We start from the raw sequence: 24,763 nt of genomic DNA on the forward strand, positions 1-24,763 counted from the left end.
AAACTCATGAAACATGCATCTCAAAGTCCCCCAAAATGAGTCCACAGCCACAAGCCTTGCCGATCAATCCTTGCAATGTGGAACCCAAGGCCTCTGTGCTCTCCTCCGGCTGCAGCGACTGAGAGGGAGAGGAAGACCAGTCAAGCACAGCAGATGACGCAGAACACCTGCCCGCTCTCCACTCTTGACCTTGTTGACTTCAATCTTGCTCGACGTCTCAATCAGAGAGAAGCAACGGATCCGATCATGGGCTCACGCCTCGCTCCAGGGTGAACCCTCCACTCCCAGACCTACTGAATTCCCTCGGAGACAGCAATTTCCCTGTCACCGGAAAATTTCTCTTTATTTACTCTATTGAAATCTTTAAGTGGATTTATACCACATATGATATCGTATCTGTTAAATAGGGGCCGTGGACAATTCTGATTTGATGGAGAATGGACGTGATAGCACAGAGGAACATCTCGAGAAATTTCTGAAACGCCCGTTCGCTGCTGTCGTTACTGTGCGGTCAGGAATCTTTCGGAGGGTAGGCCTCAAAATCCCCAGCCTTGCCTGCTTTTGGCGACCGAGAAGGAGGTTGAATCGTTCAGACAGAGATGGTGCTCAGTACTCGGTGTCGGAGAGCTGATTGGAGCTCGAAGTTTTCGGATGACAGAGTCGGATTGTGATCGGCATGGCTGTGAGAGTTTTTCTTCCTTCTCCCGTCTGCGTGAGATGTGGGACATTTGAGAGACTTTGAACTTTACTGTGCTCACGGACTTCTTCATCGTTATGGTATTGTGCACTGTTGTAATTATATGTTATAATTATGTGGTTTTGTCAGTTTTTTCAGTCTTGGTCTGTCCTGTGTTTTGTGATATCACACCGGAGGAAATAATGTATCATTTCTTAATGCATGCATTACTAAATGACAATAAAAGAGGACTACGTGTCTTCATAATCTAAAAATATACTTTGGCATCTACATAGATAAATCCATTTAATTAATGCAGCAGGCCAGGCAGCATCTCTAGGAAGAGGTGCAGTCGATGTTTCAGGCCGAGACCCTTCGTCAGGACTAACTGAAGGAAGAGTGAGTAAGGGATTTGAAAGTTGGAGGGGGAGGGGGAGATCCAAAATGATAGGAGAAGACAGGAGGGGGAGGGATGGAGCCAAGAGCTGGACAGGTGATAGGCAAAAGGGATACGAGAGGATCATGGAGCAGGAGGTCCGGGAAGAAAGACGGGGGTGGGGGGAACCCAGTGGATAGGCAAGGGGTATATTCAGAGGGACAGAGGGAGAAAAAGGAGAGTGAGAGAAAGAATGTGTGTATAAAAATAAGTAACAGATGGGGTACGAGGGGGAGGTGGGGCATTAGCGGAAGTTAGAGAAGTCGATGTTCATGCCATCAGGTTGGAGGCTGCCCAGACGGAATATAAGGTGTTGTTCCTCCAACCTGAGTGTGGCTTCATCTTTACAGTAGAGGAGGCCGTGGATAGACATGTCAGAATGGGAAAGTCCTGACGAAGGGTCTCGGCCTGAAACGTCGACTGTACCTCTTCCTAGAGATGCTGCCTGGCCTGCTGCGTTCACCAGCAATTTTTATGTGTGTTGCTTGAATTTCCAGCACCTGCAGAATTCCTGTTGTTTCTATTTAATTAATATCTCTTTATTTAAATTGTGACAGTTGAGATTTGCTGCAAGATTTCTCTGAAGTATAGAGTGGCTCTGTTTTATTGAACTTTGCAGTAGTTTTCACACCACATCATTCATAAGATATTAGGGTGTCCACAATCAATATGTGGACATGCTAATGTGGAACTGTAGACCAGACTGGACAAAGACACTATTTCCCCCAAGACGTCAGTGAAACAGTTGGATTCTATAATGACTTTTTAAAGAAAACTTTACCATTGTAAAGGCAGAAGGGATTAGTTTAGTTAGGCATTTAATTATTGGTTTAATAAGTTTGGCAAAATATTGTGGGCCAAAGCAACTGTTTCTGAGCTCTTCTGTTCTGTGCTTTATCTGCTATTTAAGAAGTGTTGACAGAGTAAGATCCTGGCCAATATCTATCCCTTGACTACCTACTCATTATCGCAATAATTTTTGTGGAGGTTTTCTGTGTGCAATTTAGTTACACACGACAAAAAAAATTAAATTGGAACAAAATGCTGTGGGATGTCTTGAAGGTGCCAAGTCAATGTAAATTAATTGATTTGCTTTAGGATGCTTAGAAATTGTAGGCACCATGCATTTGATTGAAACCGTGAGTGGTCTGGGAAATGGAATGGGAAATTGTCCAAGACTGTGTTGTTGTGAAAACTATCCTTTCATAGAGACTTGCAAAGATGTGAAATAAGGTCAAAACGGCTTTAGAATGTCCAATAAACAATGTCAAAAATTTTGAGAAGACTGTAGTTAATGGCTGTTTTAAGGTGTTACAGATGATACCAAGAACTCAGAATAATCTCAAATTCCTAACTTTTATGAAAGGAAGCTTTTTTTAATATTGTAATTATACTGGAATCATATTGGAAATTATATCTTCAAGATGTCCACAAATTCCCCCGTAAAGTTATTCACACTTTTATTTAAAAGATATTCCTTAACAGCCACCACTTTCATTAAACCTTCAACATCCATATCAATACCACCTTAGTGCTTTAGTGTCAATTTTTGTCTCATTACTCTGGGAATGTTTTACTTTGTTAAGACTACTACTTATGCAAATTGTTGCTGAATGGACTAATCTCCGATTCAGTTGGGAAATAAGATGACAGTGGACGTGACTGACTGTATAGCATTTTGGGCTATCTTAAAGTTGGGTGCGAAACTTAATAAATGCAAGTTTGTTGCGTACATAGGTTTAGAACACACAGGTACTGTGGCATGGAATATATTACTTTGCTATTAAGACTAATCTTCTATTTATGGAAAGCAACATAACTCTGATATAAATCACATTTTATTTTACTTTGTATTTTGTACATGAGAGGGTGTTAAACATGTCTGGCCACCTGTTCAGATAAACTATTACAAATGAACGTTTTTCCTTTTGAAGGCAAACAAAATATGTATACTATATGGATAAGCAAAGCCTCGGCCAGTTTCAATGGTTTCTTTACTCAGGTCACACATCTGAAATGGGGCAAACTGATAACAGAACTAGAACTTTGCCATATCCATGAATTTGTCTTAAAAAAAACATACTTGTAAATATAAGTTTATGATAATATTTGTTTGGTCCCCATCAACATTAGTGTTTTTTTTGTTTGGTGAAGATCATATTTGAAGCCATTAGATAAAAATATAAAGTTTAAGGCTTATAAAGATATTTTCTGATCACATAACACACCCACGTTTGCAGTGGATAAATTAACAGAAGACTGGTAGTAGATCATTTCAGAAACAGATCAGTTAAGACTCAGCTTGAGAACAAGGAAGTAAATCTCTGCATTCCACACTCTGCTTTACCAGGAGCTGGTTGCAAAATAAGGCTTTTGCAGTTGCCTTGCAATCTTGTGGGTGGGGGGCGGGGAGTGAAACATTAGAATGAGGGCACTGTTAGGTTTGCTAGTATCAAACAATTCAACAAATAGTATGAAGGGCTTAGCAGACACAACCTTTTCCATTTGTATTAGGTATGCAGGGAACACACCACCCAATTTATACCTGGTAACAGAGATTTTGTATCAGCTGATGGACTGGCAGGAATGGAAGTGTTGACCAGGCCTCCTGGGTCATTATCATTACCACAGACTATCAGAATATACTCAATTCAGGTAGTGCAGCACTCCCTCGGGCTTCATACTAAAACACAACAGGATCCTCATGACCATGTGGGTTTCCTTTGGGTGCTCCTGTTTCCTCCCACAGTCCAAAGGTGTTCCGGTTAGTAGGTTAGTAGGTCATTGTAAATTGTCCTGTAATTAGGCTAGGGTTAAATCAAGGGATTGCTGGGTGGCGCAGTTTGAAGGGCTGGAAGTGCTGTTTCTCAGTACAATAAAATTTTAAAAAGGATCTCCAGTCACCGGCAACAACAGCAGGGTTAAAATAAGAAGGAATGTTGATGTATTAAATATCCAATCAAGTGAACAGTTTGGAACACTCCATTAAATGGTGACTAACAGATGACATAGCAAAGAGCTCTTGAGTATAACCAAGCCAACCCACAGCGATCACCTTCTTTCCCAGCTTCTCACTGCTTTCTTAGTCCCATTTTGTCATAACAACCATGAGGCAAGTTCTGAACAATGTCCTCCAGGTTGTACTTGTCCGCCTGGATCTCTGCAATGTCCTTCTCAAATGCTTTCATCTTCAGCAACTGCATCTCGGAGGCGGCCTCCAACTCCCGTACCTTCTGCATTAGTTTCTGATCGATCGCCAGTCTCAGGGCTCCTATCTGATTCCGCGTTTTGTTCAGGGTTTCGTCCGTTATTCGGCCAACTTGTAGGATGTCTGTTAAGAAAGCAAGATATAACAACGTCACTGGATTTCCATGACCCTCAGCTCAAAGTTCAAAGGCAAGGAGTTATGAATTCTGTATCCCTCCAGCCCTCAAATCCCATAATCTTGTAACTCAGGAGATTTTGCAGCCCGGGTCCTCGGAACAATGGTATCTGCAGCCCTTCAACCAGTTTCCATAGCCTTTTCTTTACAGCAGAATGCCATCTTCAAGCCTACCTATTTTTCTTAGCAATTCTGTCAACTGCTTCATATCGCGATCCAGAGAGTGCTTCGCTTGCTTCATGTTCTTTCTCAGTGCCTCTGTCTCACCAAAAACCTATTCACAAGGACAGAAAGGGAGACCAGTGAGTAAGCTTGGCTCTGGCAGTAGCATTTGCTGCCATCCATGTTCGTGTGGGCGGACAATCGAGGGTAGGACTGAAGGAGAGTGTATTTGATGTAGATGTTAAAGATCCTCTGCTGCTATTTGAAAGGAAGAGTTCTCTCACCTTTTCCAGTTGTAATAGGTATGCAGGGAACACACTACCCAACCTATACCTAGTAAGGATCTACAGGCAACAGAGATCTTATATTAACTGATGGACTAGCATGAATGGAAATGTTGACCAGGCCTCCTGGCTCTTTATCAACACCACAGACTATCAGAATATACTCAATTCAGGTGCACACCATGGTAGTGCAGCACTCCCTCGGGCTTGATACTAAAGTATAAATGGACCATCACTCAGATCTTCTTGCTGCAACCTCTAAGTACTCTCAGTATCACTGGTGCAGTTAGCATCTTGTAGGGTCAATCTTAGGTTGACCACAGCAGAGTGCCAGCTGGAACTGATAGCTTAAATGATAAGGGGCTTCAGGAAAAAATCTTATTCTTCACAAAGTCCCCCGGCCTTTTTTTTAACCTCTCTGGTTGTTTACTGGTTACCTTAAATCTGAATGCTATGGATGTGGTCCCTCCGACAAGTTAAGATGTTTTTCTCAGAGCAGGTAAGTGAAAGTTCTCTTGGTGTTGAATGGAAACCCAGCAGCAGCATTTAGTTTAAACTTCTCAATGTGGAAAGGATGTTGGGAAATGAAGGTGATTGGCAAAAGAACCCAAAAGGTCTCACACTGATTTTTTATACTGCATGTCATTAACATCTGGAACATACTGCCAGGGGAAGTATTGGAAAAAGACTCAAAAGTTGGAATTAGAAGGACACTATGTAAATTTCTTAAAAGAAAGACTTATGTGGGGCTAGAGAGAGAAGAACTAACTTGATCACTTTTACATGGAGCATGACCAGATATGATAGATGGAATGCTCTTCTTTCATACTCAGTTCTTCTGTGATTCAAAATTGATAGGAAACAAAATCAACACCTCAGATTTTTTCCCCTTCTGGTTTTTGTGACCACAGCAGTGTCTAAAAGGTTAATCTTCAATTCCTAAGGATGATATGAAGATTGCGCCTCATGCAACTTGCATTGAGCATACAACTTAAAAGAGACAATGGATGTAAATCATTCATCAGTTAAGTTACCTCGGCTGCTGTTTCTGTGTTCTCCTGGACAACTGCCTTCCAAGCTGCCACCTGGTTCTCCTGGGCATCAAGTTGTTCTTGTGTGGCCTGCAGCTGTGAACGCAGTGAGGAAGATTGCAAAGCCTGGTTCCTTGCTTGCCTCCTAATCTTCTGGGCTTCCTGAAAACCAGAAGGAAATCAGAAGTTGCCAAATGGGAAAGAAAACTGCTGAAAGATCCTGTGGGCTTGAAATTCTATTTAATTTCCAATGATTTGTGAAGGAGGCCACATGCTGTGATTAGGATGTTAGGGGAGGAAATGTATTCCTGGATTTATCAATAAGGTCCAGGAACAGATAGTTGTTGAACCCACCGGAAAGATCACAAATGTCTGCTGTTTCCCAATGCACACCCCCACAGGAAGGTCCTGCCTCTGGAGAACTGATCAAAGAGGTTTTGTATATATAGCACTGAATTTGTAATAAATATATTTTGTATAATAAAAAATAGGGTCAGGAAAAAAAGAGGCTTTGATGTCCTGGACCAACCACAACTTTTCTGGAAGGTCTTGAATGAAGGAGTGTCTTACCAACATTTCATCCTTAGTCCCTAAGATACTAAACTTTACCCGTAAACTGGACTGTTTATGATTGAGCGAGAGGTCCTCTGCTTCCAGTGGAAGAGGTTTAAGGGCAGATGACCTACGCTCATTCTCTTACCCCATTTCCACAGTTTTTTTTAGATTCTTATTCCCCATGAATAAGGACAAAGAGTGAAGGTGGTAGAACTTTTGCCCTCATAAAGACTCAGATAGAATTGCAAAAATGTACAGCATTGAAACAAGCCCTGTCCATGCCAACTACATTGCAGTGCCAATCTACATTAATATTATTGGCCCACATTAGGCTTCTATCCCTCTACACTTTTCCTATCCAATTACTTGTCCAAGTACCTCTTAAACATTGTAATTGGATCTGACCTATCTCAATTGGCATCTCATTCCAGATATTCATTCTCTGTATGAAAAACCTCCCCCTCAGATCTCTTTAAATTTCTCCCTTCTCACCTTAAATCTGTACACAATTCTAGATTCCTCTAGCCTGGGGAGAAAAAAATATCTACCCGATGTATGTCCCTCAATTTTATAAACCTGTTTAAAGGCAACTTTCAGGCTCATTATGTTCCAGTAAGAATAAACCCAGCTTACCTATTATCTCCTTCTAATCACAGCCCTCTGTTCCAGGGTGACATCCTGCTGAATCTCTTCTGCACTTTCTGTATTGCTACCATATCCTTCCTGTAGTGTGGCAATCAGAACTTTCTCTAATACTCCAAGTGCAGTCAAGCCAATGTTTTGTACAACTTTCACTACCCTATCCACCTGTATCACCACTTTCAAGGAGCTACAGTAAGTATTACACTGAGGCTTCGGCGAGCAGAGGCTGAGAAAAAGCTTCACTCCGAGTGAGATAAGGCCGGATAAGTTCCTTTAATAAATCTAATTACCTTAAGAGTAGGTAATGGAGGCAGCAGTTAGGGCAGTTGAGTGTTCCGTTTGCAGTATGTGGGAAGTCAGGGTGAGCACAATTGTCCCTGATGACTACACCTGTAAAAGGTGCATCCAGCTGCAGCTCCTGACAAACCGAGTTAGGGAACTGGAGCTGCAGCTGATGAACTTCAGATCATTCGGGAGGCAGAGGCAGAAATAGACAGGAGTTACAGGGAGATAGTCACCCCTAAGATTCAGGAGACAGGTAGCTGGGTGACTGTCAGGAGAGGGAAGGAGAATAGACAGAATGAGCAGAGCACCCCTGTGGCCGTTCCCACCAATAATAAGTACATCGTTTTGGATACTGTTGATGGGGATGACCTACCAGGGACAAATTGCAGTGGTTGTGTCTCTGGCACCGAGATGGGACCCTCAACTCAGAAGGGAAGGAGGGAAAAGAGGAGAGCTGTAGTGATAGGGGATTCAATAGTTAGGGGGACAGATAAGAGGTTCTGTGGAAGAGATCGAGAATCCCGGATGGTCTGTTGCCTCCCTGGTGCCAAGGTCTGAGATATCTCGGATCGAGTTCTCGGTATTCTCAAGAGGGAGGGTGAGCAGCCAGATGTCGTGGTCCATGTAGGCACTAATGACGTGGGTAGGAAGAGTGAGGAGGTCTGAAAGGTGAGTTTAGTGAGTTAGGCGCCAAGTTAAAGGACAGGACCTCCAGGATAGCAATCTCAGGATTGCTATCAGTGCCACATGCAGGCCGGTTTAGAAATAGTAAGATAGCGCAGATCAACATGTGGCTGAAGACATGGTGCAGGAGGGAGGGCTTCAGATTTATAGATAATTGGGCAGTTTTCCAGGGAACACACATAAAGGTTGCTGGTGAACGCAGCAGACCAGGCAGCATCTCTAGGAAGAGGTACAGCCGATATTTCAGGCCAAGACCCTTCGTCGGGACTAACTGAAAGAAGAGCTAGTAAGAGATTTGAAAGGGGGAGGGGGAGATCCGAAATGATAGGAGAAGACAGGAGGGGGAGGGATGGAGTCAAGAGCTGGACAGTAGATTGGCAAAAGGGATATGAGAGGATCACGGGACAGGAGGGCTAGGGAGAAAGAAAAGAGGGAGGGGGGGAAAAAACCAGAGAATGGGCACGAGGTATAGTGAGGGGACTGTACCTCTTCCTAGAGATGCTGCCTGGCCTGCTGCGTTCACCAGCAACTTTTATGTGTGTTGCTTGAAATTCCAGCATCTGCAGATTTCCTTGTGTTTGAGTTTTCCAGGGAAGGTGGAACCTGTTCCAGCAGGATGGTTTACATCTGAACTGGAGGGGGACAAATATTCTTGCAGGTAGGTTTGCCAGAGAGGCTCTGGTGGATTTAAATTAGATACAAGGGAGGAGGGGAACCAGAGTGTAGGAACAGATGTAGGGGAGAAGGAAGAGAAAGAAAATAGTAAAGTTGTTTGCACCATTAGTGATAAACAGAAAGTAAGAGGTGGAAAATTTCTTAAGTGCATTTATTTTAATGCTAGGAGCATTATAACAAAGGTGGATGAGCTTAAAGCATGGGCTGATACCTGGAAGTATGACGTCGTAGCTATTAGTGAAAAATGGTTACAGGAGGGGTGTGATTGGCAACTAAATATTCCTGGATTTCATTGCTTCAGGTGTGATAGAATCGGAGGGACAAGAGGGGGAGGTGTTGCATTGCTTGTCAGAGAAAATATTACAGCGGTGCTCTGGCAGGATAGATTGGAGGGCTCATCTAGGGAAGCTATTTGGGTGGAATTGAGGAATGGGAAAGGTGTAGTAACACTTATGGGGCTGTATTATAGACCACCAAATGGGGAGCGAGAATTGGAGGAGCAAATTTGTAAGGAGATAGCAGATATTTGTAGTAAGCAGAAGGTTGTGATTGTGGGAGATTTTAATTTTCCACACATAGACTGGGAAGCCCATACTGTAAAAGGGCTGGATGGTTTGGAGTTTGTAAAATATGTGCAGAATAGTTTTTTGCAGCAATACATAGAGGTACCAACTAGAGAAGAGGCAGTGTTGGATCTCCTGTTAGGAAATGAGATAGGTCAGGTGATGGAGGTTTGTGTTGGGCAGCACTTCGGGTCCAGTGATCACAATGCTATTAGTTTCAATATAATTATGGAGAAGGATAGGTCTGGAGCCAGGGTTGATATTTTTGATTGGAGAAAGGCTAACTTTGAGGAGATGCAAAAGGATTTAGAAGGAGTGGATTGGGACAATTTGTTTTATGGGAAGAATGTAATTGAGAAATGGAGGTCATTTAAAGGTGAAATTTTGAGAGTACAGAATCTTTATGTTCCTGTTAGGTTGAAAGGAAAGGTTAAAAGTTTGAGAGAGCCATGGTTTTCAAGGGATATTGGAAACTTGGTTCAAAAAAAGAGAGATATCTACAATAAATATAGGCAGCATGGAGTAAATGAGGTGCTCGAGGAATATAAAGAATGTAAAAAGAAATCAGAAAAGCTAAAAGAAGATATGAGGTTGCTTTAGCAAGTAAGGTGAAAATAAATCCCAAGGGTTTCTACAGCTATATTAATAGCAAAAGGATAGTGAGGGATAAAATTGGTCCCTTAGAGAATCAGAGTGGACAGCTATGTGTGGAGCCAAAAGAGATGGGGGAGATTCTGAACAATTTCTTTTCTTCAGTATTCACTAAGGAGAAGGATAGTGAATTGTGTAAGATAAGGGAAACAGGTAGGGAAGTTATGGTAACTATGATGATTAAAGAAGAGGAAGTACTGGCGCTTTTAAGGAATATAAAAGTGGATGTCTCCGGATCCTGACAGGATATTCCCTAGGACCTTGAGGAAAGATAGTGTGGAAATAGCAGGGGCTCTGACAGAAATATTTCAAATCTCATTAGAAACAGGGATGGTGCCGGAGGATTGGCGTATTGCTCATGTTGTTCCATTGTTTAAAAAGGGATCTAAGAGTAAACCTAGCAATTATCGGCCTGTGAGTTTGATGTCAGTGGTGGGTAAATTGATGGAAAGTATTCTTAGAGATGGTATATATAATTATCTGGATAGACAGGGTCTGATTAGGAACAGTCAACATGGATTTGCGCATGGAAGGTCATGTTTGACAAATCTTATTGAATTTTTTGAAGAGGTTATTAGGAAAGTTGATGAGGGTAAAGTGGTGGATGTTGTCTATATGGACTTCAGTAAGGCCTTTGACTAAGGTTCCACACGGAAAGTTAGTTAGGAAGGTTCAATCGTTAGGTATTAATATTGAAGTAGTAAAATGGATTCAGCAGTGGCTGGATGGGAGACGCCAGAGAGTAGTGGTGGATAACTGTTTGTCAGATTGGAGGCCAGTGACTAGTGGTGTGCCTCAGGGATCTTTACTGGGTCCAATGTTGTTTGCCATATATATTAATGATCTGGATGATGGGGTGGTAAATTGGATGAGTAACTATGCAGATGATACTAAGATAGGTGGAGTTGTGGATAATGAAGTAGGTTTTCAAAGCTTGCAGAGAGATTTAGGCCAGTTAGAAGAGTGGGCTGAAAGATGGCAGATGGATTTTAATGCTGATAAGTGTGAGGTGCTACATATTGGTAGGACTAATCAAAATAGGATATACATGGTAAATGGTAGGGCATTGAAGAATGCAGTAGAATAGAGGGATCTAGGAATAATGGTGCATAGTTCCCTGAAGGTGGAATCTCATGTGGATAGGGTGGTGAAGAAAGCTTTTGGTATGCTGGCCTTTATAAATCAGAGCATTGAGTATAGGAGTTGGGATGTAATGTTGAAATTGTACAAGGCATTGGCGAGGCCAAATTTGGAGTATTGTGTACAGTTCTGGTCACCGAATTATAGGAAAGATGTCAACAAAATAGAGAGAGTGCAGAGAAGATTTACGGAAATGTTACCTGGGTTTCATCACCCAAGTTACAGAGAAAGGTTGAACAAGTTGGGTCTTTATTCTTTGGAACGTAGAAGGTTGAGGGGGGACTTGATAGAGGTATTTAAAATTATGAGGGGGATAGAAAGAGTTGACGTGGATAGGCTTTTTCCATTGAGAGTGGGGGGGATTCAAACAAAAGGACATGAGTTGAGAGTTAAAGGGCAAAAGTTTAGGGGTAACATGAGGGGGAACTTCTTTACTCAGAGAGTGGTAGCTGTGTGGAACAAACTTCCAGCAAAAGTGGTTGAGGCAGGTTCAATGTTGTCATTTAAAGTTAAATTGGACAACTATATGGACAGGAAAGGAATGGAGGGTTATGGGCTGAGTGCAGGTCGGTGGGACTAGGTGAAGGTAAGAGTTCGGCATGGACTAGAAGGGCCGAGATGGCCTGTTTCCGTGCTGTAATTGTTATATGGTTATATGGTTATACTGGTGACCCAAGGTTTCCCAACCAAGACCTCAGTGGTGGAACAGGCGGATGAAGTTACTTCAAACTCAACGGCTGTGAAGGCGGGTGAAGGCTGCAACAAATCCATCAGCTCCAATCGTCATGGTTTCCATGCCACTGGAATCAGTTGGTTGATTTGTGAAGTATCGTGAGCTTCTTGGAGTGCAACATCAAGTACACGTTAAACAAATGCACGCACAGGCGTCTTCACTCTGTGGGCCACGTCTTCAGAACGAAGACCATCATCCTTGACCTCGAGGGATAGCCACGACGATGACGACGGCGTTAATACTCCTAAGGTTCCTGCTGTTTACCTTACACGTCCTACCAAATTTGACCTCCCAAAATGCATTACTCCACACTTATCTGGATTAATTTCCATCTGCCACTGCTCTGCCCAACTTTCCAGCTGATTGATGTCCCATTATATCCATAGGCAAGCTTCTTAACTGCCTACAATCCATCAATTTTTTGTGCTGTCTGCAAACTTACTCATCTTACTGCCTACATTTTCATCCAAGTCATTTAAGTATATATTAGAAGTAACAAAGGTCACAGCACTGATTCATGTGCCATGCCATTTCTTACAGATTTTAAGACAGATGTCAGAGGATTATTATCAAAGAGAGGGAGATGGGGCTGGAATGTTTAGTGCACAGGAAGTAAATATTATTGGTCTTTAACCTTTGCAATGCCTCTGCTGACACGCGAGGTTTGGACAGCTGTGGCATTGCTGAGTGTGGAACTTGACTGGGCGGTTCCCAGCATCCGCTTGGCCTGGGCGGTCTTCCTCTTGGCCTCTGAAATTATCCTTTCTCTGAGCCCCATCTTCCTGAAAACCCCCTTGCTTTTCAGATTCTTCACAGAAAACATCCGCTTGTTATCTGAAACAGAAATATAAAATGACCAAATGGATTAAATGATTAGGTCAAGTTGCATTGACAAGACTTGGAATATTTAGTGAACAGAGGCACATGTGGTGATTAAAAGGGTTGTTAGGAAAATATTTCCTCTATTATGTGGCATAACATTAATAATAGAGGTGGGCTGACAGTATCATGTCAAGAAGCATTTTTACACAGAAAATTTATTTGTCCCTTCTTTAAAATATGTTGAGGCAGGGATGGAAGAGGGTCCAATGAGAATTTTTAGGAGAAAGCAATGCTGGGAGGTAAGATGGCAATGCAGAACAGGACTCCAACATATCTTAAGCCTGTTAAAGAATAACTGCCAATTATAAACCTGACAATCCCTTGCGCAGGGTTGTAACACAATATCAGCAACTGCTGAATTATCTTATTTCACCCACTTTTCGTACCAAGTCCTGCACAAAGTGACCAATTTGCACACTAAAGCCCAACCTGCTCGTCTTGCCCTCTCTGACACCAAACTCCACGAAGAACAGCAAGAGTCCAGGATCTATCAGGAAGGAATTGGAGGCTTCGGAGAAGGTGCAGAAGAGGTTTTCCAGGATGCTGCCTGGATGAGAGGGCATGTCCTATAAGGCTGAGGGAAGACCCAAAAGAAGTCTATAAGATTATGCAAGGACTGATAGAGAGATAGCTGGTATCTTTCTGCCCCAGGGTGAAAGTGTTTAATACCACAGGGCATGCATTTAAGGACAGAAGGGGCAGGTTCAAAGGAGTTATCCAGGGCAAATTGTTTTGTTTCTTACTGTGGTAAATGCCGGAAATGTACGGCCAGGAGTGGCAGCAGAGGCAAATACGACAAAGGTGTTTACGAGTCTCTTAGATAGACACTGAATGTTCACAGAGTGGAGGAACATGAACATTGTGTAGGCAGAAGGGATTTAGTACTAACTTAAAAGGTTCAGCACGACATTATGGGCCGAAGGAACTGTTCCCGTGCTATACTGTTCTATGTTCTATCCCCGCCCTTCTCTGAGAAGTTTTTCTGTGCTATACTGTTCTATGTTCTATCCTTGCTCTTCTCCGAGAAGTTTTACTGAGCTATACTGTTCCATATTCTATCCCCGCCCTTCTCCGAGAAGTTTTATTGCGCTCTTTTCATTGGTCACCTGACCTGCCCACCTTCTCTCCGCCCCGACTTCCCAAACCAGTTAGAAAGTAATCAGATTATCTGATGACAGGCACAAGAAACATGCACACAGCACCTTCCAAGGTTTTCAGCAAGGACGTTCCTGCTTTTTGTATCTGTAGGGCTTGGTGCAGTGACGCATTTGCATTGGCCTGGACAGTTCTGACACGACTCAAAAGCTAAGAGAAGAGGAAAACACATTGTATTACAACGTTCACTGTAGAAAAGACTGCTTCCCACATTAGACGTAGAACTTCAACTGAACCAACTACAGAAAGTCATTCAACAGAGAAACTGACCCTTCAGTCCACTGACCATCAATTGCACCATTCCTGAACTAATCCTATTTTGTTCTTCCTTCTGTCTCATCAACACTCCTCAAATTCTATCACTCACCTACACAGTAGGGTCAATTAACCTATGACTCTGCTCATCTTCCGAACATGGGAGGAAACCCATTTGGTCACGGTAGTGCAGCCGCCAGCACAACGCTATAACAGCTCAGGCATTGAAGTTGGCAGTTCATTTCTGACATCTTCTGTAAGGAACTTTGTACATTCCTTCCCACGTGCGAGTGGGTTTCCTCCAGGTGCTTCAGTTTCCTCCCACAGTCCAACGAGGTACCAATTAGTAGGTTAATTGGTCTTGTAAATTGACCCATGATTAGGCTGGGGTTAAATCAATGGGTTGCAGGGCGGCACAACTCAAAGGGCCAGAAGGGCCTATTCCATGCTGTATCTCTAAATAGATAACATAAATTAGTAAGTTTCAAACTCTGCACCAACAGCAGAGGTTGGGATTGAACCTGGGTTGCTGGAACTGAGAGGATGCAATTGTTCCAACTGTGAGGCTCCATCAAATGCACTACCATGTTAACATGACCACTTTAGACCTAGAACAAGAACAGGAAAAAAAGACCCTGCTTTTCTAAATTGCCTTTAATGACATCAGGACATCCAATAGGAAAACTGCCAGTGCTGGGGGCAGGCATTGTTGGAACCCTTCTCATCCAACACTGAGCATCCATGCCATGTTACATTGCAATGAAGGGAATGCAGAAAATGCACCAAGGACCATCTCACCTGCTCATAGGACTGCTTGGTTTCCAATCCCTTGGTCAAGACCTTCATCTGAGGTTCCATCTCCATGAGAAGCTCCTTGATTTGCTGGTCTTTGGACCAAAGAGTGCTCGCCAGATCCTCAATCTTTGTGGTTAGATTGTCCCAGTTCTTTCAGGTAAGAAAAGAAAACTCAGTCAGAGGAAGACTACTGCGTTTACAACAAGCCCAATTTCACTAGAACAAACACCAGTGAAGGTACAGGGTCCTTGGTCACAGCTGCAAAAGTAGCTTGGATGGTTAATGGTTCTTTGACATGGAACAGCTCTCAGCATTGTTATTAGAGCAACATCAGGATATTGTGGGCAGGTGACCAACAACACAGAAGGAGGAGAATGAAAAAAAGCTTGAGGAAGGAAATCCCTGAACTTGGGGCCCCAGGCAGCCTAAGACATGGCTGCTGATGGGAAGAGACACAAGCTTATTCCAAAAACTATTAACCTTGTAGGAATGCAAAGAGTGGGTGACACATATACAAATATAAGTGGTCATCAGAGGAAGTGAGCCAACTAATAATAGGGTGTTGAATACATTTGATCTCAGAAGGTATGTGATGTGGAGTGATTGGATAAACGGAATGCTTTGTAAGTTCAGATAGTGACCAGGGAAAGGGTCCCATCTTGAGATGGTCAAGAAATATTACTGAATGCATGTTAGCCCAGAAGATGCTTATTGATTATACATAGAATTAGATGATATAGATGACATGAAATGCCGCTTGGGGTATAATAATTACTAAACAAGTTGTGATTTATAAACACCCCAGAGTAGCTTCTTTGAATTCATTTGAGTATACCAAAGAACAAAGGAGCTTGAGTCTACGATGATTCTGTGACTAAATTTGTACACAAAGCAGCAACATTTCACTGCTAGAAGGCATGCTTCCTCAGAATATTTCCCACAAGAAGCTTCTAAGCAGTGGTCAGACCAGCATCCACAACCCTGATGGAAGAAACATCACAGGAGATCTGCTAGTTGCCGATGGAAGAGACGGCGCACTGACCTCCAGCTCCAACTCCGTGTGATTCAGCAGCTGAGTTGATGTTGAGCCTCGAATTTTTTGGACGTAGCTGTATTGTCTCTTTGCCTCTTTCAGCACCTCATCCACCTCTGCCTCCAGCTCTTCTATTTTATTCTGAAATACCTGAAGCCTGCAAAGTTCAAGGATGCATAAGGCAGAAAGAATTTGAGCACTCAATGCCTTAGGTGACCTCACAGCCCTTCACAAGCAATCTTTTTTGATTATTATTGTTTAATTAACAAAAATACATCCCTGCCCCTGTTCCCACCTAAACATCTGCTCTTTTGCAGTCACCCTTGTCTGCAGCATGAACCCGTTGCTTCAACCCCAGCTCAGTCTCTCCACCTTAACCTTTCAGATGGTCTCTAACAGGGGCTCCTTTTCACCCCTTCTGCCATTTGGTGCACACGTTGGGAGCAGCTGCCAGTGCCCAGCTTCATTCTTCAAGAAGGGAACTAAATCAAACTTGGTTACTACAGAGGGGTCTCCTTGCTGTCTGCCCCAGGTTAGGTCATTGCCAGAGTCTTCCTCAGTCATCTTCTCCAATGGATGAAGAGCTGCGCTCTAATCTGCAGTGTGGATTTAATTTCATTCCATCAGCTCCAAGAGAAGCGTATTTTGAACATAACATATAACATAGAATAATACAGCACATTACAGGCCCTTCAGCCCACAATGTTGTGCCGACCCTCAAACCCTGCCTCCCATATAACCGCCCCCCCTTAGGTTCCTCCATATACCCGTCTAGTAGTCTCTTAAACTTCACTAGTGTATCTGCCTCCACCACTGACTCAGGCAGTGCATTCCACGCACCAACCACTCTCTGAGTAAAAAATCTTCCTCTAATATCTCCCTTGAACTTCCCACCCCTTACCTTAAAGCTATGTCCTCTTGTATTGAGCAGTGGTGCCCTGGGGAAGAGGCGCTGGCTATTCACTCTATCTATTCCTCTTAATATCTTGTATAACTTTGTCATGTCTCCTCTCATCCTCCTTCTCTCCACTTGAAGTCATGGCATTGGTGGTGCCATAAAGTCACTTGTATCCAAGTCTGATTTGCAGATTGAGATGTGGGCTGCTTTTATAACACCACAGCATGGGCGAGTTAACCTCTAATCCTCAATACATCCACGGGTGCCCTACTCTCCGAGGTCTGTGACTTTCTCTAGTTATGAGTTTCGTTGTACCACCAAAGGCAACTGAACTGAGCCTTCGGTCTCTTTGCCAAAGCCCATGGAATTCCTTCTCAGTCTTCCTTTAAAACGCTCCTTAAAATCTCCCTCCTGATCACTTAGTCAAATAACTTGAGCAGTTTCCTTGTGAAGGGTCTTGGCAATTACTATGACATCAATATCAAGATTAAAAATTCAGGCTGTTGGGGGTCATCCAGAATTTGGCATGGAACCTGCGTTCTTGTTTCTCAATCTGACCCTACTCGGATGGCCAATATAAGTCAGTAACTGCCGGGTCTTACACCCGCTTCCCAAATCTGCAATCTGCTCCTCCTCGAAGATGCTTTTTAAAATGCACCGGCTGCCTTGATCATTTGCTTATTTGGTAGAGCCAATTTTGCAACAGGTGCATGGCAGGGACAGGGAGAATTGGCAACTCACGCACCGGTCCTCGGCCTCTGCAATATCTCCAGCCATGGAATTGTCCTCGATGATGCTGGACAGGAGGAGGTAGCTTTGGTTGGACACAGCCAGGGCTTGTCTCACAATTAATTCCACTTCTGCTGCTTCTCTGTTGTGACTGCAGAGTAAATTAAAGGGAATAGCGATTAAATACAATAGATGATTTTCTCAAACATCCTCTCCTTCCAAATGGTTGGTTAAACGTTGGAAGATTCTTTGACCAAAATTCTGTGACAACACTGTCAATTCTGGGGATATCACCAAGACATGGAAAATTCAGCTGCTGAATCAAAAAGACCGAGAAGACAGATAAATTAAATGTGTGAAGCGATACCATGTTATCATTGGCAAGACAAGTGACTCAGAGGTGATTTGATTGCTATAATTAAGATTCTACTGTAAAGGAGACTTAAATGTTAGCCTTACAAGCAATCTCATCTTATCCATAGTCTGATGGATGGTGCAATCAGATCTAACCCGAGGAAGATATCAGTAACACTCGGTATTTATTCATTCAATGTAGGTGCATGTGATTTTCTTCAAGAAATTTACAAATAACTGGTGATGTGACAAGTGATGACTGTAACAACCTGCCTATGTGTGTTGTGGATAAATGAATAGCAGCTGATTGCCTCAGTTTAAAGTAAGAGCATGATTAACATTGGATGGGAGATGGTGAACTCAAGGTCATCCAGCAGATTCTGTTCAAAGACTCTGCCCTTCCACATGTTGTCATATCAGCCACCAGAGTTAGATTATCTCCTGGAATAGGGCCTGGGACAGACAGACAGACTTTATACTTTATAGTCGCCAAACAATTGATACTAGAACGTACAATCATCACACCGATATTTGATTCTGCGCTTCCTGCTCCCTGGATTACAAATAGTAAATATTAAAAATAGTTTAAAATTAGTAAATATTAAAAATTTAAATTATAAATCATAAATAGAAAATAGAAAAATGGAAAGTAAGGTAGTACAAAAAAAAACCGAGAGGCAGGTCCGGATATTTGGAGTGTACGGCCCAAATCCGGGTCAGGATCCGTTCAGCTGTCTTGTCACAGTTGGAAAGAAACTGTTCCCAAATCTGGCCGTACGAGTCTTCAAGCTCCTGAGCCTTCTCCCGGAGGGAAGAGGGACGAAAAGACACACACACACACACACACACACACACACACACACACACACACACACACACACACACACACACACACACACACACACACACCAGTGCCTTGCTGGAGAGAAGTAGATATAAATGGGAAAATCCTCTCCAAGAGCCTATTAGATGTTCAAAGCTCCTACAAGAGATGTCTCTAGCCTGATTAATTATTGTTCCACCTCTTTTAGGTCAGGCAGCAACTTTTTGTTTCTTTAGCATTTTGCCTGTGTTTTACAAGGCCAAGTTGCTGGTTCGATGCTCAACCCAGCACGAATGGGAAGTGTGCAATGCAAGGAGCTGGCTGGATTTGAACCCAGGACCACTCGCCTCAAAGTCCGGTTCTAATGCCACTATACCACTGACCAACTAAGCCTGATTAGTGCTGATAAATATCTACCTTTAGCACAAACCAGTCTGTTCAATGGACAGTAGCAGGCTGGGCAGCACAATAGCATAGGGGCTAGCACAATGCTTTACTGTATAGGCGACCGAGGTTCAATTCCCGCCACTGCCTGTAAGGAGTTTGTACGTTCTCCCCGTGACTGCTTGGGTTTCCTCCGGGTGCTCCAGTTTCCTCCCACAGTCCAAAGACCTACCGGTTGGTAGGTTAATTAGTCATTGTAAATTGCCCTGCAATTAGGCCTGGATTAAATCAGGGGTTACTCGGTAGCATGGCTTGAAGGGCCGGAAGGACTTATTCTGCAATACAATAAAAATAAATAAAGTCCAAAACACAAAGTCCTTGAAGTAACAGCTCAAAAGTTGTGAGGGGAAAATGGTGGTGTGACCAACTTTTATCGTTACTTCTTTAAGCAACTTTTAGCACATGTTTCTATGATAATGCACTCAGGATGTTTCTGCCAGTTTACTCTGTTCCTCTCCAGCTTTCTTGCCAGGGAACTTCTCAATCAGCCCGCCACACAAGCCAAGGAGGAACGCAGTTGTGGCCCTCAAGCCCCCTGGTGTTCAGTGAACCGGGGGGAAAGTGATAGGCCTCCCTCATTTCAATGTCACAATGTGAGGTGCTGCTCTCAGCTGGGTCTCCAGCAATCATGGGTCCATAATCTCTGCAGGCAGCCATCAGTCAGCACTGTTGCTTGGCTGCCAATCACCAGATCTTGGCCAACGTTTCATTGTCCCCCCATGGCTGAGCCCTTCAGCTCACGCAGAGAACCTCAGATGTGACAATGAGGTGGGAGACTGGGGATGAGAAGGGCCAGTTCCACAATTAACGGCTGCAGTGCTAAAATAAATGATTAGCAATTTGAATGTGAGCACCAACCACCACATATGAGATGAGCAATAAACAAATTTCTGGGGGAACTCAGCAAGTCTAGCGACATTTGTAGAGACAAAGATCTTAACCTGAAACATTGAATGGTCCCTTGATGGTGCTTGATCAATTTAGTTCCTCCAGCAGGTATTTTGCTCCAGATTCCAGCATCTATAGTCTTTCTTGTATCTACAGAAAATATGAATTGCCTACAATGCAAAACTCCTATTGACGTAATTATGTTAACTATCAGTTCTGCACAGCTGGTGCCATTCAATCTTCCTTAACGAGGTGTTTGCTCTTTTCATTAAGAACCTTCACCTCCATCCACTAACCCACTCTGCTGCCCAGTCAACACGACCTTATCATTTCCAATCAACCAGCTTATCTACAGACACGCAATAAAGATAAATGTACAAAATAGCTTGTATCCATAGACTGATTGAATAAGTGCTTAGTATCACTTTGTCAACATAAAATCAACCTATGTGTATCAGTTATCTTGTGCACATGTATTTATAGTGTTCTTTTATTATCGCGTTCTTTATTTTGCTCTCCTTCACACGTGTGTACTGGAAATAGTCTTGAATCTTGGATACAGAAGTGACAATTAAACCCACAAAAACTGCAATACCAAAGCTAACCACTCTGTGGCAGTACAAGCATAGTTTCCCTGCTCTCTTGTTGTTGTACCTTCACTTTTCTACTGACATACAGCGCAAGGTCCTTCCAGCTTTTCGAGCCACGCCACCCAGCAACTTGCTGATTTTAATCCGAGCCTAATCACGGGGCAATTTACAATGACCAACTAACCTACCTACTGGTACGTCTTTGGACTGTGGGAGGAAACCAGAGCACCCGGAGGAAACCCACGCAGTCACTTACTCCTTACAGGCAAGAATTGAACCTGTGTCTCCAGCACTGTAAAATGTCGTGCTAACCACCACACGACCGTGCCGCCCTTTCTATAAGAAATTGGTCTCAACACCATGTGCTCAGGGTGATGCTCAACTAGAGGATAAGCATATGATCCTTCCTCTTCACTTCCGCTTGGTGACCCCTACACTACACTGGTAATTTTAATTTTGGTTTACTGGCTAGGACCTTTAGTAACCATTGACCTGGAGCAGGGTTTGGACCAGCTGGAAAAATGGTGGACGGAACTTAATGCAGACAAGTGTGAGGTGTTGCACTTTGGGAGGACAAACCAGGGTAGAACTTACACTGTGAATGGTGGCAGAACAGAGGGATTCGGGAATACAGAATTCCTTAAAAGTGGCGTCACAGGTAGATAGGGTTGTAAAGGAAGCTTTTGGCACATTGGCCTTCATTAATTATTGACTACAGGAGATGAGATATTATGTCGAGGTTGTACAAGACGTTGGTGAGGCCTAATTTGGAGTATTGTGTGCATTTTTGGTTAGCTACCTGCAGGAAAGATGTCAATAAGATTGAAAGAGTGCAGAGAGAATTTCAAGGATGTTGCCAGGACTTGAGGACCTGATTTATAGGGAAAGGTTACATAGGTTGTGACTTTGTTCCCTAGAACATAGAAGATTGAGGGGAGATTTGATTGAGGTATACAAAATTATGAGGAGTATAGATAGGGTAAATGCAAACAGGCTTTTTCTACTACGTTTGGGTGAGGCTAAAACTAGAGGTCATGGGTTAAGGGTGAAAGGTGAAATGTTTAAGGAGAACATGAGGGGGAGCTTCTTCACTCAAAGAATGGTGAGAGTGTGGAACCAAAAGCCAGTCCTGCCGAAGGGTTTCAGCCCAAAGCATCAACTGTACTGTTGTCCTTGGATACTACCTGGCCTGCTGGGATCCCCCAGCATTTTGTGTGTGTTGCTCAGACATCCAGTATCTGCAGATTTTGTCTTGTTTGAGAAGAGGTAGATGTGGGTTTGGTTCCAATATTTAAGATAGGTACATGGATGGAAGGGGTATGGAGGACTATGGCCCAGGTGCAGGTTGATGGGACTAGGCAGACTAATAGTTCTGCATGGACTAGATGGGCTGAAGGGCCTGTTTCTGTGCTGTGGTGCTTTATGACCCTATGACCTAGATCAGTCTTTGGTCACAATATCACTCTCATGTCCAGGCTTGGAAAAGGATGAATTTTGGGTTAAAGAGCCAGATGAGTGATTTGCTCTGCTGAACGAGTCAACAATAAAAAAATCATCTCGGAACTAAATTTTAGATCATTCAGTAACCATCTCTGGAAATACTGGGCGAGGGGAGAAGATGCTGGTGCGACACCGCGCGCAGCTGTCCGGTGAAATGATATCATATTTGTAAGTAGGATGCCGTGCACAATTCTGATTTGATAGAGACAGACGTGAGAAGCAGAGGAACATCTGCAGAAATTTCTGAAGTGCCCGGTTCGCTGCCGCTGCTACTGTGCAATCGAGAATCTCCGGAGGGAAGGCCCCAAAATCCCCGGCTTTGCCTGCTGCTGGCGACCGAGGCTGAGGTCGAAGCGTTCGGATAGAGGTGGTGCTCTGTACTCGGTGTTGGAGGGCTGATCGGAGCTCAAAGTTTTCAGACAACTCAGAGTCGGACTGTGGTCGGGCATGGCAGGGAGAGTTTTCTTCCTTCTCCCATCTGCGTGAGATATGGGACTTTCAAGAGACTTTGAGCTTTTTTACTGTGCCATGGCCTGTTCTTCATCAAGTTATGGTATTGTTGCACTGTTGTAACTATACGTTATAATTATGTGGTTTTTGTTAGTTTTTCAGTCTTGGTCTGTCCTGTGTTTCTGTGATATCACACCGGAGGAATATTGTATCATTTCTTAATGCATGCATTACTAAATGACAATAAAAGAGGACTGCGTGTCCTCATAATCTAATCTAATCTAATTCCCAGTTTGAAGGAAATCTGTAACTATTTGCTTTACAGTTCAATTCAAACAGATGATGTCACCAAGCAGGTGGGCAGTGCGGCAGTTCCTGCCCCAGGAACCCAGTTCAATTCCAACCTCTGACCCTGTTCTCCAAGTGAACATGTGCCTTCTACAGGGTGCCCTGGCTTCTGCTCACATCCCAAACATGAGCTGGTACGTTAATTGCCCCTTTGTGTAGCTAAGCGTCAAAATAATTGGAAGGGAAGTCCATGGGCATGTGAGAGGCAGTGGAAAAGGGCAACAAGGGAATTAAAAGAGGGGAATTTGGACTGATGGGTTGCTCTGCTTGGAACAGGAAAGGGATATCTGTATCATAACAGATACAAAGAGTATAATACAGATGATCTTTGCGTTACGGGGGCTGTACTAGAAAACTATCCAGATTGCATAATTTTCCATAACACAAATCCATATCATTAGCTCATGCAATAAATTTTATTATTTGATTTTTTTCCGCCACATATTCTGTGAGAGTGTATTTTTCTTCCGCATCTGCATCAATTGATTCCTGGGATGGCAGGACTTTCTTATGAAGAAAGACTGGATGAACTGGGCTTGTACTCGTTGGAATTTAGAAGATTGAGGGACGATCTGATTGAAACGTATAAAATCCTAAAGGGATTGGACAGGCTAGATGCAGGAAGATTGTTCCCGATGTTGGGGAAGTCCAGAACGAGGGGCCACAGTTTGAGGATAGAGGGGAAGCCTTTTAGGACTGAGATTAGGAAAAACTTCTTCACACAGAGAGTGGTGAATCTGTGGAGTTCTCTGCCACAGGAAACAGTTGAGGCCAGTTCATTGGCTATATTTAAGAGGGAGTTAGATATGGCCCTTGTGGCTACGGGGGTCAGGGGGTATGGAGGGAAGGCTGGGGCGGGGTTCTGAGTTGGATGATCAGCCATGATCATAATAAATGGCGGTGCAGGCTCGAAGGGCCGAATGGCCTACTCCTGCACCTATTTTCTATGTTTCTATCTCAGAATTCTTGCTGGTGATTTGTGAATTGTGCCATGGTAAATTTCTGTTACTTGAACTGCTGTAATACCAGGGTTGCCTGTAAAGACATACAGCAAGCAAGAACTCGGGATTAACGTAGTCAGAACTCACCTTTCCACAAGAGTGCGCGACTCCTCAACCAACCTGGTCCAATTCTGGGATTTACCACCAGCAAAGTCACGAGTCAGCACAGGCAACTGCTTAATCAGAAACAAATATTATCACTGTCCTGCGAAGCTGAGTCTACATGTCAGTTCCAAAGATGCTGATGACAGTACTTGAAGGGCCGATTTTAAAACTACCTCTGTTGTCCACACAGTATGGAGAGAGTCTTCCTCTCATCTTCCAGTGCCCAGAGCAGGGGGCAAACTGAACTCTTCAAGGCCAAATCAGCTTAGAAGTGGGGCAATCTATACAAGATACTTAATGACGCAGCACCAGATTCACTAACTCAATGAAGGAAGGGAGAGAAAATACATTTCTTCCGGTCCCTGGTCAAAACCGGGATAAGTAGAGCAGTCAGGGTAGGTATTACAGGATAGGATGGTGGGAAGGAAGTTATTCAACAGGCAATTGACCTCTCACACTGACCGGTGTGCTCAACGCTTTGTGCGAGCATGGGTCACGCTCAGAAGGAGAGGATTACGGTCAGTTGTGATGCCTCCTAGAGCTGAATATCCAGACTGTCACACGACATCAGGCACTTGAGACTGAGCCCGCTTGTGCCTGCCGGTTTGAACTGG

At 43.4% G+C, this 24,763-nt stretch overlaps 1 protein-coding gene across 1 annotated transcript in view; it reads right to left on the minus strand.

The window, feature by feature from the left end:
- Positions 1 to 2,604: 2,604 nt before the first annotated feature.
- LOC140186272 (laminin subunit gamma-3-like) overlaps positions 2,605 to 24,763 on the minus strand; it is a 140,288-nt gene continuing 118,129 nt past the window's right edge. The window contains exons 20-28 of the mRNA XM_072240329.1: positions 24,132 to 24,217; positions 17,663 to 17,797; positions 16,029 to 16,176; positions 14,990 to 15,136; positions 13,984 to 14,086; positions 12,534 to 12,733; positions 5,975 to 6,133; positions 4,669 to 4,768; positions 2,605 to 4,443 (exon numbers count right to left, since the gene is read on the minus strand). Of these exons, the coding sequence (XP_072096430.1) occupies positions 4,184 to 4,443; positions 4,669 to 4,768; positions 5,975 to 6,133; positions 12,534 to 12,733; positions 13,984 to 14,086; positions 14,990 to 15,136; positions 16,029 to 16,176; positions 17,663 to 17,797; positions 24,132 to 24,217 (1,338 nt within the window). The 3' untranslated portion in view covers positions 2,605 to 4,183. The remainder of the gene's footprint in view (positions 4,444 to 4,668; positions 4,769 to 5,974; positions 6,134 to 12,533; positions 12,734 to 13,983; positions 14,087 to 14,989; positions 15,137 to 16,028; positions 16,177 to 17,662; positions 17,798 to 24,131; positions 24,218 to 24,763) is intronic.

Source organism: Mobula birostris, chromosome 22 (assembly GCF_030028105.1).
Source record: "Mobula birostris isolate sMobBir1 chromosome 22, sMobBir1.hap1, whole genome shotgun sequence".
Lineage (NCBI taxonomy): Eukaryota > Metazoa > Chordata > Chondrichthyes > Myliobatiformes > Myliobatidae > Mobula > Mobula birostris.